The following is an 18,532-nucleotide window of genomic DNA, read 5'->3' as shown; positions in this document are numbered from 1 at the left end:
AGCTGATCAGTTGATTACCTGTGAATCAGAGAAACGATCTTCATCTGAGTTTCTAAATCCTTCTGGGGCCTCCATCAGGATTTCCAGTTCTCCTCCTTCCTCCTCATCGCAGCTGCAGAAAAGACAAAAAGGATGTGCACGGTGCTTAATAACGCCTTCGGTAAACATCCAAACTCCTCACTGAAACTAGATACAAGTCTACACTGAGTGAAATATTTAAATGGGGTGTACTGTATCATGAAGAAGACACTTTAATTTTGCACAGACACTGCTTTTGGAAAGTATTCAGATCTGCTTCACTTTTGTCGATTTTGTTATGTTGCTGCCTGATGCTCAGTCGAATAAAGTTTTTGTTATTCTCATTAATTTACACTCAGTACCCCATTATGACATAGTGGAAACAGAATTTTAGATTTTTTTTTTCAAATTTATTTTAAAAAACAACTAAAGTATCACATTGACATGAGTATTCAGACCCTTTACGAAAACACTTGAAATTTTGCTCAGGTGCCTCTCATTTTTCTTAGTCTTTGCTTAAATGTTTCTACACCTTTATTTGAGTCCACCTGTGGAAAATTAAATAAATTGGACATGATATGGAAAGGCACACATCTCTCCATACAAGGCATCACAGCTGACAATGAAGATCAGAGCAAAAAACAAGTCACAAGGGTAAAGAAACTGCTGACAGAGCTCAGAGACAGGATTGTTGCAAGGTACAGGTCTGAGAGAAGCTACAAAAAAGTCTGCTGCACTGAAGGTTCCCAAGAGCACAGTGGCCCACATAATTCTCAAATGGGGAGAAGTTTTGCACAACCAGGACTCTTACAAGAGCTGGTCATACAGCAAAAGCGAGCGAGCGTGGAGAAGGACCTTAGTGGGAGAGGTAACCAGAAGTCAGAGTACCCGGAGAGAACCCACACATGTACAGAGAGAACATGCAAACTCCACACAGAAAGGCCCTGACCAGGAAGTGAACCAGGAACCTTCTTGCTGTGAGGTAACAGCGCTAACCCCTGTGCCTCTGTGCAGCCCCCTTTTCAAATCATGTCCAATCAATTTAATTAACCACAGGTGGAGTCCAATCAAGGAGCAGAAACATCTCGGCAAAGACTGAGAGAAATGGGAGGAACCTGAGCTTTGTTTTTTGCAAAGTATCTGAATACTTTTGTCAATGTGATAATTCAGTTTTTTTATATTTAATAAATTTGCAAAAAATTCTAAAATTCTGTTATAACTCTGTCATGATGGGGTACTGAGTGGAGATTAAAAATAATATTTTTTACTGTCGCATAAAGCTGCAACATGACAAAATAAATCCTACTGAGAAGTACAGGAGAGTTTGGGAGGTCATATAGCAGTATGAAACCAATGAGAAGGGGGATTTGATTCCTGCATCAGACATCCCAATCATGGTGCTCCAGGTGAAAATACTCTAACCACACAGCAAGCAGTGGTGTCTTAATATCACATTTTAGTGTCCCCTCAGCTGGCTTGAAGCCTCACCAGAGGCGATATAAAAAAACAAGCACCAGGTATGATCCTTAATGGGAGTAGAAACGAGTCAAGCCAGCATTACATAGTGAACACGCACCATTAGAGCTCATACACAAAAACTAGAAATGCAATGATCATGAAAATCTACGCAAATACCAATATATAAATTAACAATTAAGCCAGCCACCATCACTGATACCAATGTTTTTCTCACCCCTTCTTTTGGTGTATCACTCCCACTATCAGAGTTTAACTGATAAGTTTGTGGTAAACGAATCTTAAAGATATATCGTTTGTAGAGAAGTCAGGGTGAACTAGAAACAAGCCAGAAATTTCCATGACACATCAGATTAACATTGGCTACTGGTATCTATTCATATTTGCTGATGACCAATGTTTATCACAAAAAAAGACCTGGAAACCTTGATACTGACCTTCCTCCAGAGTAAAACTCTTCCTCTTCTTCTTCTTCCTCTGTCTTCTCAACTGCTGCTTCATTCTGGTTGTTTTCATCTTGCTTTTTATCTTCCATCTTTTCTTCTTCCTTCAACGTCTCCTCTTCAGTTTTGTTTGGGGTCTCTGAATGTTGCTCATCACCCTCTTCTTTGATTTCTTTTTGGTTCTCTTGATCTTGCAGCTCCTCCTCCTCATCTTTTTTGTCTATCTCGTTTTTGTGTTGGTCCTTTTCATCTTGCCCATCTTCTTCATCCTCCACTTTCTCGCTTTTTATGTTCTCATCTTCTTCCCCCAGTCCATCTTTCTTCTCGTCCTTTTCTTCTTCTACTGTCTCTTCCTCTGATTTGTGTTGTTCCTTTTCATCTTCCCCATCACTCTCCTCCTTTTCCTCTTTTTTCCCTACTATCTCTTTTTCCATTTTAGGTTGGTCTTCTTTCTCCTTACCATCCTCCCCATCTTTTTCTTCTTCCTCTGCTGTCTTGTCCTCCATTCTCTGTTGTTCCTCTTTATCTTGCACTTCATCTTCCTTTTCTTCTCTGTCTTCCTTTTGTTGCTCTTCTTCCTCTTCATCTTCATCGAGATCAGAGCAGTTGAGAAAGTCGAAACTTTCTAGGGCCGTCTCCAGCTCCTGGGAGAAACTTACCGAAGTAGGAAAAGGAACCTAAAGAGCAAAGACACACGTTTTAAAACAGAACTGTGTTCAATTTTTCATAAATTAGAATAAAAGACTAACAGAGCTCACCGTTGAAGGATCTTCTGGTTGTTCTGACTCCATGTTGGACGGGCATGATTCACTGTGTTTCTCTGACGTTTCCTCCTGCTGTCCCTCTCCTGCAGCTGTAGTGCTGTTGTCCCCTACCCCAGTCTGTCGAGGTGAGCCCTCACATTCATCCGCCTTTATCTCCACCACTGAGACACACACCTGAGGGACGCTTCGTTCAGAAGCATTTTTTGTCTCCACCTGTGAAACAAGAGCTACAGAGGAAACATCCGCTGAAGTCTCAGAGGCGTCAGCTGATTGGACAGACGCCCTGTCAGTCACGGTAGAGTCTCTCTGCTCGGTGCGAGTCTGCAGGTGACCGTTTGGCACGGTGTCAGTCTGAGAGAAAACCTCCCCGCTCTCCGTCTCGTCCTCCTCTTGGTTGGAGGAGAGCGATGGCGTGGATGCGCTGGACTTGTGCGGTGTTAGCGACAGCTGAGAGGTGAGAGAGGTGGGCAGGATGTTAGAGGCAGTGAGTCTCTGAGCATGGTGAGCCAGGGCTGGACTGGAGGAGTCATCGGAGGATTCAGAGGAGTTGGACCAGACTGTCCCGTTCTCCATTTCTCCCTGTCGCTTCAGCAGAGACTAAATAGGAGAGAAAGCACAGAGAGCGATTATTAATTATGACTGTTCACCTCTAAAAAGATACAATTACAAACCCTATTTACATGCAGCTTTATATGTGAATTTGATTAATAAAACGGATGTATTATTTTATCTAGTGGTTCTCAAACCAGGTTGTAGAGGCAGTAAAGGAAGGCAACAAAGGATGAAATAATATGAAGTGGAACTAAAGTCAAAATTATCAGATTCACGAGGGACCGATAAATTAATGTGTGTGTTTATACTACTGAGGCTGCAAATTTCCAGCTCAGCAAGACAACAAAATAAAAGTTCCCCAGATGGACATCTAATGAGAGAAACAGAAGCTTCACAGACTGAATCAACAGCCAAGAAAATCTGAGTCCATCACACTTTCTTGTCTACTGTGACCTTTTCATTATAAAACTCCACAGCATCTATTGAGGCTAAGCGTGATGATGATTTAACACTGTATATGGTTGATAAGAAATTCTTTGTTTCTTTCCAAATATTGGGGCATGATAGAAAAAGTTTGAGAACCACTGGAAAAATCTGCCTTATGTAATGATGTGCAACTTGATTTAATTAATTGAAAATTACTGAAATTATTGTTTAAATCATCTAAAATCATAAGACCTTTAAAAATTGGAGCTAAGGTGTTTGATGAATGTTAAAGCGTCATTAAGATTTTATTTGATTTGTAAGTAGTTGTTATTTCTAATAATACACAAATAAAATGATTTTGTCATTTTTGTGATTCAAAATAAACACTCAAAGAGTTAAAAAATGCCTGTAAACAGATCACAAAATCCACTGACTACAGCAGATAATATAAATAGGCACTCACAATCACTTCATTAGGTACAGATAAGGATGAAATTATTAACCAACTATGAAAATTTCAGTTTTTCACAAGTATTTCCTAGTTTTATTGTGGATGCTTTTATTTTTTTTACTTTGCACACAGAAACAAAATGATTTAACAAAAAACAAAAACCACCAAGGTCAAACCTATAAGTCTATAAGTATAATAGTCAGGTGTGTCTCTTTGTTGCTGGATAGCAGTCAGGAGTTATTTTTTGTAGTTTTCAACAAGTCTCAGACTCGTCTCCTGAGCAATCCCAACCCATTCTCCTTTAGTGCGTCTCTCAGGCTGCTCCAGATTTGATGGTTTTCTGGCATGGACCTTGGTCTTCAGTTCCAAAGATTTTCAATGGGATTCAAGTCAGGGCTTCGTGCAGGCCAGTAAATAACGTTCATTTTGGTCTTCTAGAGGTAGTTCTTCACCAGGAGCCACATATATTTCAGGTCATTATGATGTTGGAAGACAAAGTGACGACCTAGACCCAGTTTTGCTGCTGACTGCTTGAGGTTTTCTTTCTGAACCATCACATATCCTACTTCTTCATAATTCCTTCTACCTTTATGAGATTCCGAGTTCCTATGAAGCAATCCCACAGCATAACACTATTAACACCATGTTTGAAGGTGCTCTTCCAGGTTACATGCCTCTCCCTTCTTTCTCCAGACATAAGCCTCTATGGCCAAAGATCTCTAGTTTGGTCTCATCTGACCAAAGGACACACTTCCAGTATGTATAATCTTTCTCCAGGTTGTCCTTAGGATACTTCAGTCTGGCTTGAAGGTGTCTCTTCTGCAGAAGGGAATGTTTTCTTGGTCTTCAACCTCTCAGTCCATTCCTGTGCAGGGCTCTAGTGACGGTCTTCTTTGAGACTACCATCCCTGACCTGGCTTAGTCATTTGTCCTATCTTGGCAGTTGTTCTGGGGTCTTTAGACACATCTCTCACTAGTTTTCTTTCCAGATTCTTTGAAATCTTTCTCTTCTTACCTCTGCCAGGCTTGTTCTGTACTGTGTGGCTCTCTTTACATTACATCATTTCATAACAGTGGTTTGTGCTATGGCTCAACAAAAAAGGTTACTTCTAAAGGAGGCTAATAATTTTGACCCTGATACTTTTTGGTTTTAGTGAAATCATTTTGTTTCTGTATGCAGGGTAAAATAATGTCAGCATCCAAAATAGAATTAAAAAAAATAAAATCAGATGTTTGGTAGCACTTGGAAAATACCAGGGAAAAAACTGAAATTTTCAAAGGGCACTAAAAGTTTGTCCTCATCTATATTTCTTGGAACAGCTCATTAACACAGATGTCTGAACAGTATTAACAGCATTTAAGCATGTAGACAAAGTATACACAATGTGCTAAAGTTCAACCTAAGCATCAACATGGGTGAGAAAGGTTATCTAAGTGACTTTGCATGTGCCACAGTTGTTGGTGCCAGACGAGCTAGTCTGAATAACTTCAGAAACTGGTGATCTACTGAGATTTTTACCCACAACCATCTCTTTGGTTTATAGAGCATGGACTGAAAAGTTAGCAGACGTTCTCTGGGCAAACGTGTCTTGTTGATGGCAGAGGCCAGATGAGAGTGACTGTTTTGGTTCAAAATGATAAAAAGGCAAAAACTGCTCCAATACCCACTTGAAGCAAACGCTGAATGCACAACAAGATGGGCCTTGAAGCAGCAGGAGACCACACTAGGCGCCAGCTAAAAGGCAACGGAGGCTGCAATTTGCACAGACGTACCAAAAAAAGTCAAAAGTGATTGGAAAACACTACCTGGCCTGATGTGTCTTGAATTCTGTAGCGACATTAAAATGTTTGGGTCAGAATTTGGCGTAAACAACATGAGAGCCTGCCACACCACAAAAACCATGACACGTTCCAAGTATCATAAGTCACCTTTCCTCCTCATTCTGATGCTCGGTTTGAATTTCAGCAGTTCTCCTTGACCACGTCTGCATGTCTAAATGTATTTGTCACGTGATTGGCTGAGCAGACATCTGTCCTAATAAGCAGTTGAACAGGTGAACCTAATGAAGTGATCACTGAGTGCCTTTTGCATGTTCAGAGTTATATAGCAAAAGTGTTGCAAATAAAACTATGATAATTTCTCATTTTACAGGTCATACTACATCATCAGTCTATTTCCAGTTAGGACCCAGGAAATGAAAAATTCTTTTGAACAATCCTTTCAGTTTAGAAAAAAATTTTAGACTTACTTTCTTAAGTTGATTTATTTTGATTACTCAATCTTTTTTAAATTGTACTCTGATTTCTTGCTAAACTACAGCTACAACTACGTCCCAACACACCGACTGTAAAGAGGTGAATCGGGGTGTCGTATGGCTGATTTCAAAACGTGAGGATGCCATCCTTTCCGTCATGACGTTGAGGAAAGCCTCCATCAGCGGGCGGCTGTGTCTGGGCCAGACACGAGGCATGCTCTTCACGTGAGGTGAGGAAGAGGAGGGACATATTGGAGTTCTACTCAACCACTATTAAACAGCTACAAGGACCACAGCTCCGTTCATACATGCTGCTGTCACACGTCCCGCTACCACTATCATTCATTCTCTGGGTGCTCTGCACACCACTCCCACAACCACATGGCCTCACGCACACTGCTCTGTGAATATCCTCACATACATCAGTGCTACCGCTACACACCAAACAGTTGGGGAGCAGCTGAAATAGAACAAGCCGGTAAAATGACAGTAATGATACCCATGAGTAAAACAGAGAATGTGTATGTGCAGTGAAAATAAAGACTTAACAAAACCTTAAAACACAAAACAAACATGGACAGGCCAGTTATGACAGGATTTCTCTTTTAGCATGACTCACATAAAACACCTGCTCCCGCATGGAAGGCGTGTCAGGAGGGCTCTGATTGGACAGCAGCCGTTTGGAAACTGTACTGCTGGACGACGTCTGGTCATCCTTATCAAACGGACTAAAAACAAAAGGAGAGAGTGAGAACAGAGCAACAGCACACCTAAATAAGCATGCTGAACAAGTAAACCAGGCTGCATGTTTATGTACCTCCAGGTGACTTCCAAGTTTAGCTTCACTGTCCCAAGGTCGTTTATATCCACGGCGAGCGTCTGAGGAAGTGGGCAGAAGAGGTCGAGCATTTCACAGGAAACACTACCCACCACCACATGATTGGCCAGGCTCTTCAGCTCCGTCACCTTGACAACCAAAGCAAGAAAATTTCAGAGACATAATATCCAAAGAATATAATCCAAATTAAAAACATACTTTATCCAGCATAGATGTGAGAAAACATGCAGTTAGTTCAAGAATTAGACTGTCAAAGATTTAAATCAACATATGGATGTTGTCTGTGAAGCCACACCATTATTAGAGTTATGCATTTATGTCATAGCTGTCCATTAAAGTCCAAAAAGGTAATAAAACACATTCATACTGATGTTTTGATTTTGAATATAGGGGCTGATTATAATAATGGTGTTTAACAATTTAGCTGATTGTCAATACCAATTTATTTTTTAATAATTCTGTGTCTGTTTTTCAAATGAACTATGAGATGAATGTATTTAAAATGCTGCTAGCAGCTGCTCTCTCTCTCTCTTTCTCTCTTACATTTTCCTGAGACAGATCCTATAAACTGCATCTTTCTCAGAGACAGTACTAAACTCCAGAACTGTCAATATTTTCTTTCATGTTTTACAATGAAAACAAGTCAGAGTTTACCCAACAGGTGATATATTCTAGGGATGCATGATATTATTGGTCTGATATCAGTATCGGCAGATATTAGCTTAAAAAGGCAAATATCGGTATCGGCAGATAGTAAAATTTCTGCTGATATTTTGTCTGTGTATTTCAGCATTTATCGACTGTAAATTTTGTCCACATATACCGGAATTTTAGGCTAAACTAACAGACCTATGTCAGTATAGGTCTATTTCTTTATTTATCCTCATTCTTTAAACTTTGAAGTATTTTTAAGGACTAAAGTTTGTTTTCTTGGTCATCCTCAAACCTTAAAGTGTGTCCAAAGGACTGAAATTTCTTGTCCAAAGAGCATATTTAAATATCGGTATCGATATCGGTATCGGCTAAAATGAATCTGCAAGTATTGGCATATCAGATATCGGGAAAAATCCAATATCGTGCATCCCTAATATATTTTGTGCATTTAAGAAATTAATTCCTACGTCTCTTCCCCACTCTCTCATCTCTGTTTTCGACTCTTTCCACTGTCCTCCTCCCTGAATAAAGAGGCCAAAGAAAAAACTAAAACATAAAATAAAATATACAGGTATAGGTAATTGCCTATGGTGCCACACACTAAAGAAGGCTCACAGCGAGTCCTGAACATTTTGAATGAAGCCACAAACGTAAAACAACAACCAGACTATTTCCCTGCTCCTCTCTCAGCTCTGCTTGGCCTAGCCTCTCTTTGCACAGGGGACACTTGGTGTTCCTAACAATAAAAAAAGGCAAGCATGTATTAGTAAAGGTCCAGGTATTGGCTAAAATAAGTTTGGAAATATCAGCATACCTGATATTAGCACAACTCCAAATTCTTGCATTCCTAAATGCTACATTATTTGCAAATGGACTGATGTTAACTGATACATTGGTAAATCCCTCATTTCCACAGAGGCAACCCCCATGGTATCTCATTTTCATCAAAAAAACAAAAAAAAAGTAAAGGTAATGAAAATCATGAAACAAGTATTTTTTTAATCCAGTTTGAATCAGGTTATCAGCAGCAGAGTTTTTAAAAATCTTTTCCAAGCAGAAAGTTCCCTGTTATGAATAATAAACTAAATGTGACACATGTAGTGTTGTGATAAGTGTTGTTGTGAAACTGCTGTGTGAGCTGTTTCTAAAAGAGGTATTTACAAAGGCAGAGACTGTTGAGAGCTACAGCAGAGCAGAAATAGTCTGCTCTATAAAAGCTAACACACAGGGCTGAATTTTAAATGTTTGGTTGTTTAACTTGTTTCATCAACACAACTTTAAGGTCTTTCTTATTATATGCTTATTATCTAATTAGCAGTAAACAAAACTGTCAACATCATTTAGGTGTCACACTTGACAACATTCGTATTTTGTCTATGGACTTATATTCTGATTTTTCTTTAAAAAATGGCTCCATCTTGGTCAGATTAAGAGACTTTTATAGACAAGGGCACTATTGTTTATTTAATGTGAGCCCTCCATGAAAGCTCTTGTCCCTTTTTTGCTAAAGTAACACAAGATATACTGCACACATCTTTACAAAATCACAGCTGCATACAGTCTGCAAAAAATAACCCATTTTCTACTGTTTGTGCAACATTAGCTCTAAATCAGCCCAGTGTTTGGAAATTTATTTAGCCTTATGACCCGTTTTTAGAGATTAACATTGTGACTCAGAGCAAGTGAGTTTTAATCCATGTGGCAAAGAAAGAATGAGAAAGTTTCACAGTTTCTTCTGCCCTATTTATTTGTGTTGTTTGTATTAATAAAGATGTAATAAAAGTTATAAAGCCAACTTAACAGCTTCATTACCTTGATTGACAGCAGTTCTGTGATGAGAGGAAGGAAGATGTACTCCTCACTGTCCCATATCTGCTTGTTGCTGACTTCAACGCGGCCTCTTAGCCTCCAGCGTTGTCTCCCGTAACGCATTAAGACCTAATGGGGCCAAAAATAGCCAATGTGAGGCAGTGAACAGAGCTACTCTGTCAATATCTGTGTCTACAAGCTAGTATTCATGTCTCTCACCTCATACTGGTCACCAGCACACAGCCGGGCAAAGCCTGCGAGGCCTGAAAGGTTGAAAAGTAAGTAATGAATGAGAGCTGGATTAACACAGCAAGAAGTCAATAACAAGTCATGGGACTGAAAGTGACTCACCCTTCATCTTGACGTGAAATTCTCCCATCTGGCTTTCTATTTCATTCTCAAGTGAGCACATGTGCTGCAGGAATAGAAAGTTGGAAGGCTTTAGATAATGTAAGAGTGATCATTTTATTGTGTATCATAAAAACACACGTGGCTCAGGACAGTCACTCACCTCTGTACATTCCCTATAGCCCTTGTTAGCTTCACTCAGGCTCTCTCTGGCCTCCTTACTGCCAGTGGCTGAATTAAAGGCTGCCACCATCTTACTTGCTCCGTCACGTAGTCGGCGCTGTATACAATAAGCATCATACAGCTCCTCAACCTGGAAAGGACATCATACAGAGATGACATTGTGAATTATCACCCAGAGAGAAAAATCAATTAAACCATATCCATATATTTCTCTAACTGAGGGTTTTTGTTGAATTAAGACAGAAGAATTAAAGCAGCTTTAAGTAACTTTGCCACCTCAGAGCAGTGGAACTAACCATAAATGCAGCATTTGTACCAAACGTCACTTCAGCAAATTGTTAGCAAATGTCTAATTTTTTACCTGCATATCAAACTGTAACGTCAGTGTTGTAGCAATGACAGTGTTCACAGTGAAAACATGCCAACAGTCTGATTTTATAGCATTAAAGTAGAAAACATATTTCATGTAAACCATCTCTTATTTTTCGCTCAGTGTGTGCCTTTTGCTTTTTGGATGGAGGCCTAAGTATACTGGCTATGCTCAATCTAGCTTTCAGCTATCCTCAGATTAATTAGTGCTAATTTTGTGGTGGATTTATTTTGGGATCAGGACAAACAGGTTACAACGAAGATATTATGTAAATCATGAAGAACAGCACAAAAAACGGTGAGTTATAACTAATATAATCTTCAATACCCCCTTAATTGTTTAAAAACTGACTGACTGAGGTAAAATGTCTCATCTTATATGCACATTTCACTAATCAATGTAAATGATTTTAATTAATCTCATGTAACTCACATATTATTGCATTTCTTTTTATCATGTTGATTGTGTCAATTTAGTGTTTAGGTGACCAGAGTCAGGTTCTTTGCTGGGTAAGCATACTTGGCCTATGAAGCTGATTCTGATACTTGATTATTTATCCCACTTCATATCATCATAGTGATACTGAACAATGTCATCATCATACATTATGTTTTTCCTCATACTGTACAAGCCTTAAAGCTATCTACATATCCAACAGGCAACAAAAAACAACTGTTGAAATGTCTGTTGTGTGCTGTTGTGTGATGTATTGTCTCATGTTCATTTGTTGTGATTCATGTAGTTGTATCAATTGTTTTGTCACAATGTAAACTGTGGACCCCAGGATGAATAGCTTACAGCCTGAGTATTAGCTTAAGCTAATTGGGATACAAATTAACAAATAAACAAACATAAGCATTTACTGGAAATTGAATTCTTGTCCCTCCAATTATGTCACAGATTTCCTTTTCTTTTAGCTCCTTTTTGTTCTCCACCACCTCCTTGAGCAAATATCTGCCCCTTCAGTAACTAAATATAGAAATAATCGTTCCAGCTAGCTTCCAACTGTGCCAGCCTGCATTTTGGAGCTAAGCCAAAAGTTTAGAATTAGGTTGTTTTTCTTTAAACTGAACAACATGAACAGTCGCCTCTGGCATCCAAAAGCAGATTTGGTAAGAGCGTTGGCCAGAGAGAAAAAATCAGTTCAGCAGAGCAGGGGCCCCAAAACAATGCTATACCAAAGACCCTCATATGCTGTAGGTATAGGGTGACCAATTTTGCAAACCTCCAAATAAGGACAGTTCAATTTAAAAAAAAAAAGAAAAAAAAAAAGAAAAACTCAGCAGATGGAAAATCATATCTACCAAGATCAACCAAAACTTTGTTTGGAAAATTGAACTAGACTCAACAGTAATTTCTATAATTCTATAATAAGTTTGCCAGTGCCAGATCAGTCACTTCTTAATATGTAACTATGTTTAGACCATATTGTTTATAAATATTGAATTATGCACAGTGGCATAAGGATTGCCTTAATGTAATCAAACATATTTGTGCTATTAAGCTGGTTTTAATAGACGTTTATCTCGCTGAATAGAACATAACAGTACTGTGGCCAAATTTAGCTGGTTTTGATATGGCTTTGTATGTCTGCATTTCCACAACAGGGAACTGAAAATCGACACTTGCAGTGTGTTTTATATGCAGCATATTCATTACCTGGTAGTTTTCTAAGGGATCTTACTCTCCTGGTGCTCTTATTGTAATGTTAATTTCCTTTTAGGCAGGCCAGCTAGCCTAACTGATGTTATGCAGCAGGTCCTGTCAGTATGATAAGCTGGGCAAGAATAAATACAGATGCAAGCTGAGACTGATCGACACATGTACAGATGAATCATTAAATAGAGATTTTTTTTCTATCACTTTAAACAGCAACAAACCTTGGCAACAGCAAATGGTTGACTTATATACAGACAGTCCAGTGTTAGAACCATCCATGGTGCATTGTTTGGTATGTCAATTGGTTAAAATCTGAATGGCTGATTCGAAAAACTGGGACAATTCTGTCAGAACATGGAGCTTTGAAATAGGACCGTTCCCATCAAATTCAGACATATGGTCACCCTATCCATACAGCATCACCCTCTGGCAAGATTTCTCAATTTCCTTGTACATTATGAAGCTAAAATCCAAACTACACATACAATATCATAATATGTTTCCTTATTTTTATTACCTCCCTCAAGGAGGTTATGTGATCAGGAGGGTTTGTTCATTTGTTTGTTAGTTTGTTAGCAACATAACTCAAAAAGTTGTGGAAGGATTTTGATGAAATTTTCAGGAAATGTCAGAAATGGCATAAAGAAGAACTGATTAGATTTTGGGAGTGATCCGGATCACTGTCTGGTTTCAGGAATTTTTTAAAGGATTCTGTATTATTGGGAGATAGGGCTAATGGCGGAGGTCTGCGCTCTCTGAGTGCTTTTCTAGTGTTATTATTGTCTTATAGTCATATAAGTGCATTTTTGCTGTCTTTCACAGTCTGTGTCTCACAATAATCAACAGGGATTTATTATTAGCATAATCTCTCATTTTTTCATAAATATATATAATAAATAAATCTTTATTAGTATTTTTAAAGAATTTATACAGACTTGGATATGCAGTGATTGTAAATTCTAAAAAAGGCATATCTAAATGGTATAATCATAAATATTGTTAACTAATTTTTATTTCGTACTAATTTCTCCTTTCTTCCCTCCACATTTCTGTCACCACCCTGTGCCTCCTGACGATCCTCTAGTGAGTAAAAACCCTCACTTTGAAAAATATTGCTCAAGAGTCAGTCACTAGTTTTCTCAGTGTCTTTCATGTCACATATAGTCCTCTGAGTTTTTATTGGAATATGATTCTTTTCGCGAGTCCATGTTTAAATAAATAAGAATTTTCTATAGATGCTTTAACTCATACACACCTTGCTGAGGTGGAATTCCAAGCGTCGCATAAACCTCTCTATGGCTTTCACTTGCTGCAAAATAAAACAAACTGTTTAACATGACGGGAAAACTAATAATACCCAACCAGCAACAGGTGTGAGTGAAACTCACCTTATCCTGCTCATACAACGACCCCTGCAAAGACAAAAACAAGAAAACATTTAGCATATCAAAGTCAGGGAAACATCCTCACTGAGGACCGGAAACATCTGACTGACAGACGATACTGGTGTGACTGGTTTCTGTCAGAATGGGCTCTCACCAAACGGCCATTCCTCTTGTTTTCTCTGATCTGCTGACCCAGACTCTCCAGCTCCAGCTGGTGGACCTGCAGGTATGACCTGACAGCAACAAACATGTGTTACCTTACTGAGCCAACATCATTTTAAGACTAAAAAGCAGTCTTTTCCTGCGTCATAGATGGTATTTCACCTGGCAGCCATTCACCATAAGGAATACAAACAGTGCCTGAGATGTGTTTACTCACTGTAAGCCTCTGCGTAAGGCAGCGTACACTTCATCCAGCCGCTCGGGCTGGGGGGTTTTAGTGGGTGGCAGTTTTGCAGAGCCCGTGAACATCCTGCTTCCTTACAAGGCACGTTTCTCTTGGATCAAACAGGGCTGAGGGAGGGAGAGGCAGAGAGAGATACAGAGCATGGGATCATTTCTGATAAGGCCTCTGTGATTCAAAATAGGCATAAAGAAAACTAGTTTGCCTGTGGGAAACTCACAGAGCTCTGCTCACCTGCTAAGCAGAGGAGAGGTCTCACTCCTCCAGCATGATTGGAGCATTGAGTGTTGCGTTGTGGCCCTAACAAACCAAAGGACATGTCCTGTAATTATACAACAAGGAGACATTAGAAGCAAAAATGTCCATGCTCTCCTCTTACCTCACTGTGAGTGACTTTTTTCTTCTGCTCTGTGATCATCAAAGATACCTATAATAACACAGGTCACAGAGGGAGAATCTGTGTGGAAACAGAGGATAGAAACCGCTCTTTCACTTCCTTGGTCTGGCCACCGTGTTTTGTTTCAAGTCTGATATGGACAACGACAAGCATGCAGCAGCCACAGAGGCCAACAACAGTGCTGCGTATAGTCTGTCTTTGCTTCTCTTCCCCTTCCTTCCCCACTTCTCCACCCCCTCCACATCCAACACCAGAGTACAGGAAGTCTCATGGCTGACTCTACACAGGAAATTCTACATCCAAGTTTGGCCCAAGAATATAAAACCATTCTGTGCAAGTGTGTAAATACTGACTCCTTCTACTGCAAGTTAAACGTGGAGATTACGCCATAGTACAGAGAAACTGTAGGAAGAGAGGGTCGTGCCCCAGCTAATCTAGCCACAAAAGAGATTATAGACTTAAACCACTCTAAATCTGTCAAGCAGGAGCCAAACCCATATTAAACATGGGATCTGTGAATGAGCCAGCATGAAGCAGAGCAACTGGTGACATCTGCTCTCCATTGTCTTTCACTAAAATCCAAACCAGGAGAGAAATCTGTCTGACTGGATCACTTGTTGCTGGTATAAACATCACAGATTATATTTCTTATAATATCAGCAGAAACTTGTAAGTAAAAATCCATCTGAAATCATAATATTTACCCTGCTTTTCCATTATGCTCTTACCACACAGTGTGGACTTCGGCTTCAGGGGGAAACCAGGTCGGGGGTCCAGTTAAACCGCTAATCTTAGCTACGAACTGGGTGGATTAACTGGAGTTGGTCAGAGTTAGAACAAAAAAGGTGTCATACCAGTGAGTATTTACAGATAAAACACCCCATGGGAAGACCACTTTTGCCCGGCATGGCCAAGGAATACAAGAGGGACTCAGACCTGCACCCTGAGGTGGTCACAGCTATGAGAGTGCACAATCATGATGATGTAAACTAGCTAATAAATAGAGAAAGCCAGGCCCTAACAGTGCTGTAAATAGCTATATGTGCAGCCCACACAAACGCTCAGCAGACTCCAGAATAATATGGATAATTAGTTTCCTAGTTTCCTCTCTGTCAGATGTGTTTTTAGCCTTTTCCTTACATTAGAGGTCATTAGCTGGATTAATTCTCTCCACTGGAGCAGAGCGAACAAAGAGGACACTGTTTCCAATCACCTCACAAGACTGGAGTTTTGCGTAAAAAAAAAAGCCTTTCATGCACTCAGTGCATTAGAAGCACTTGTAACATTGTTCAAGCACTGGCTTATTTCTACAACAGTCTCAGAATCACTGATTCATTGCAACAAATTAATCGAGTATTTACTTTGAAAGCTGGCCAAGGCGACAACTAACAAATTGTTTCACTGGCAGCTTTTATTTTCCTGACAAAGAATAGTTTTATTTAATGAATAAAGTTGTAAATAACCATGTTAAATTAACCACTTTAACGAGGAAAAAAATCTTTGTTGATTTTGACAAAATAAATGAGCTATTTTTGAACAACAGTAAGGGATTACTTTAATGCGGCTTAAATAATCGATTAATTTATTCAGTTCTCTAACTATGTAGAAAGAACAGTGTGACAGTTAAAGTGATGTCTTAAAATTACCTAAATCTGAGAAACAGTAAGACAAAATGGATACATGCAGACAGGGAAGCGAAAGTCGAGTAAGTGAAGTTTAAGGATGAATCATAATCGTTACTGGAAGCGATTAGTTTCCGGTCGATCCACAGATCATCCACTAATCGGCTAATCAATTTTGTACGTTATACGCGTTTTAATTGTATTTATACTCTAAATTTAAAAAGCAGACGTATAGATAAGACAGCTATGTGGCAACCATTAAGACCATTGTTCATCCACACTTTGTGGGTCCAGCGCCGGAGGAGGAAGAGGAGGAGTAGAAGGATGAGAGGTAATGGTGCTATGACAAAATGCAAGTACCTCTATTCCAGATTAGTGGATTAGCCTAACCCAGAAGCAGCAGGCCAATGAGTAGGATAAACAGGCTCCTACAGCACAGCCGGGCGTTTGAGGATACTTCAGGTTAAACCAAGATTGAAGGAGTTCTAAAGGCAAACTTAAGAGACGGTGTCGTGCCAGATTTTGTATACCGTCCATATCCCACCCCAGGCAGCCCCCGGAGCTCATCACAGGCCACAAAAAGTCCTTTCCCGACCATAACAGGACCACAGAACCGCCCTCCGCCCTAAAAAATCGGCCCAATAGCTAAAAACAAACACGTAAAAGACAGCTGATGTAAGAATAAGCCAACTACAGCCAGCTGGCGGATACAATGCCGTCAACATCACGGGAAAGCAACTTCACTTGGGACGGACTTATGCCCATGAAAATTTTCACGGTCTTCATGTGGTGACCTTGGCGATATAAGGAGCAGCCCCCTACCTCTGTTTTAATATCCGCCAACCCAGGGGATATGTCTGGAGTCTCATTTCCGACGCGATGCTGCACGCAGTTAGCAAAGGTTTACAGTTATTCTGGGCGCTGTCCCTCTCCTGGATTTCGCAGTTTTTGTCCACAGTCAAGCTAGCAGCATCTACGTGACGATGTCCGAGGAAGATTTTCACAATAAAAGCTCGAACTATGGCTCAATTTCCACATTTGGAGGCATTAACTGGCAGACATCAGAGAAACTGATAGTTGAAGTTGCAATGGTCGAAACAATGTTTATTTGTTATTCTTAAAAATATAAATTTCAGGGAGCAAACAGATGTGGGCAAAAGGGACTCAGGCACTGACTCCCGTGGCACATAACCATTTCTTAAATTGTTTCTTTTCTCTCTTTATCTGTTTTACTTTCCTTTTCTTTCTCTCCCTTTTAAAATGCACATATAAACAAATACATGAAAATGGCTATAAAGAAAAACGGTGAATTATAATAGTGTCTTTATGAGCAAGACAGATTTTTCTTGATATTTCATAAATTTTTCTTCAATTATTTTAATATAAATACAGTGATCTAACTGATTCACGTCTAGCTAAAGGGGGACTGTATTTTAAAGGGGATATGGATATTGAAAAAGGGTACATTAGGGGATTGATTTTCCTAAAAACAGACAAAATCTAAACATAACAGTAATAACTGTAGATGTAAAACAATACAAAGAAACAGTATCACAACTAATGTTTTTTTGTCACACCTCATACATAGTTTTTCAATATATATATAGTTGTTCTTCCTGTGAGGTTTCGTTACAGAAAGTTAAATCTGCTATATAATTATAATGGCATGCAATGCCTATAATAGACAGTAATGATACCATATAAAAAAAACGTTTTAATATAATGCCAGAATCCTCTTGGAATTAATAAAATATCTATCCATCTATCTGAGGTGTAATACAGTGATTCTGAGATAGTGTGGCAAAGCTCACTGGTGTGCCTTGAAGCAAGTCGAGGTATGTCATGGCTGTACAACCACCATTCTTACTTCAACAATACAACAAATAAAGACACTTAAATATGTATTAAAGAGGCTATTTTGCCGAGAATTGAACATGGTGTGGATTTGGCAAATGAAGTGTAAAAACTGTGGTATATGACATCAGCTATTTTTAAGTCTTTGATTTGATCTAGTGATTCTTTTTCAGATGGAAATCCAAAAGTAGTTGAATGGTGTCTCTGTTACAAAACCTGCAAAGTCCCCCACCTCAAATATCATGGGGGGAGAAAACACAAGAAAGTTTGAGGTAGGGATTGCACCAGCAATGATTCATTAAGTTTCAAATGAATAGTCTACTGGGGCATACTAACTAGTTTTTTGATAACTAGAACTCTATAAGAAAACTTAGTTGAACAACTGAAGTCTGCTGGTTGCAGATTCTGTGTAAAAAAGGACCAATTAACTATCGTATTGGTTTATTTTGAAAAGTCACTCTACAAGCCGGAAATTAAGTTGCGGTTAGTTGCTGTGGCAACAAGGATGTCCCTCAGTCTGTCACTGTTTTCTCCGTTGCTGGCTCCCTGTGCTTCGCCGACGACGCCACGGTAAATACAGCGGAAAAACACAGACATGAGGCGAGCACGGAGAGGATGGAAAAAC

The 18,532-nt window shown here is 39.4% G+C and overlaps 2 protein-coding genes across 4 annotated transcripts in view; one reads left to right on the top strand and one right to left on the bottom strand.

Annotated features, from left to right (window-relative positions):
• The window catches only part of LOC121507499 (rho family-interacting cell polarization regulator 2-like), a 19,291-nt gene extending 2,276 nt beyond the window's left edge, over window positions 1–17,015 (bottom strand). Inside the window, exons 1-16 of one of the 3 annotated variants that reach the window (XM_041783905.1) lie at window positions 16,876–17,015; window positions 14,414–14,491; window positions 14,269–14,334; window positions 14,011–14,144; window positions 13,786–13,864; window positions 13,635–13,658; window positions 13,502–13,555; window positions 10,198–10,347; window positions 10,038–10,101; window positions 9,906–9,949; window positions 9,690–9,815; window positions 7,203–7,351; window positions 7,005–7,113; window positions 2,696–3,298; window positions 1,932–2,614; window positions 19–112 (exon numbers count right to left, since the gene is read on the bottom strand). In XM_041783905.1, the coding sequence (XP_041639839.1) occupies window positions 19–112; window positions 1,932–2,614; window positions 2,696–3,298; window positions 7,005–7,113; window positions 7,203–7,351; window positions 9,690–9,815; window positions 9,906–9,949; window positions 10,038–10,101; window positions 10,198–10,347; window positions 13,502–13,555; window positions 13,635–13,658; window positions 13,786–13,864; window positions 14,011–14,102 (2,271 nt within the window). In that variant the 5' untranslated portion in view covers window positions 14,103–14,144; window positions 14,269–14,334; window positions 14,414–14,491; window positions 16,876–17,015. Of the gene's footprint in view, window positions 1–18; window positions 113–1,931; window positions 2,615–2,695; window positions 3,299–7,004; window positions 7,114–7,202; window positions 7,352–9,689; window positions 9,816–9,905; window positions 9,950–10,037; window positions 10,102–10,197; window positions 10,348–13,501; window positions 13,556–13,634; window positions 13,659–13,785; window positions 13,865–14,010; window positions 14,145–14,268; window positions 14,357–14,413; window positions 14,492–16,875 lie in introns of all 3 variants that reach the window. The other 2 variants (XM_041783911.1, XM_041783896.1) reach the window with 2 other exon arrangements.
• The window catches only part of LOC121504203 (flocculation protein FLO11-like), a 19,665-nt gene continuing 16,470 nt past the window's right edge, over window positions 15,338–18,532 (top strand). The window contains exon 1 of the mRNA XM_041778914.1: window positions 15,338–15,415. Within this exon, the coding sequence (XP_041634848.1) occupies window positions 15,338–15,415 (78 nt within the window). The remainder of the gene's footprint in view (window positions 15,416–18,532) is intronic.

This window comes from Cheilinus undulatus, linkage group 1 (assembly GCF_018320785.1).
Source record: "Cheilinus undulatus linkage group 1, ASM1832078v1, whole genome shotgun sequence".
Taxonomy (NCBI): Eukaryota; Metazoa; Chordata; class Actinopteri; order Labriformes; family Labridae; genus Cheilinus; species Cheilinus undulatus.
The sequence above is the reverse complement of the archived record's forward strand: the minus strand, read 5'-3'. Positions and strand labels throughout refer to the sequence as shown.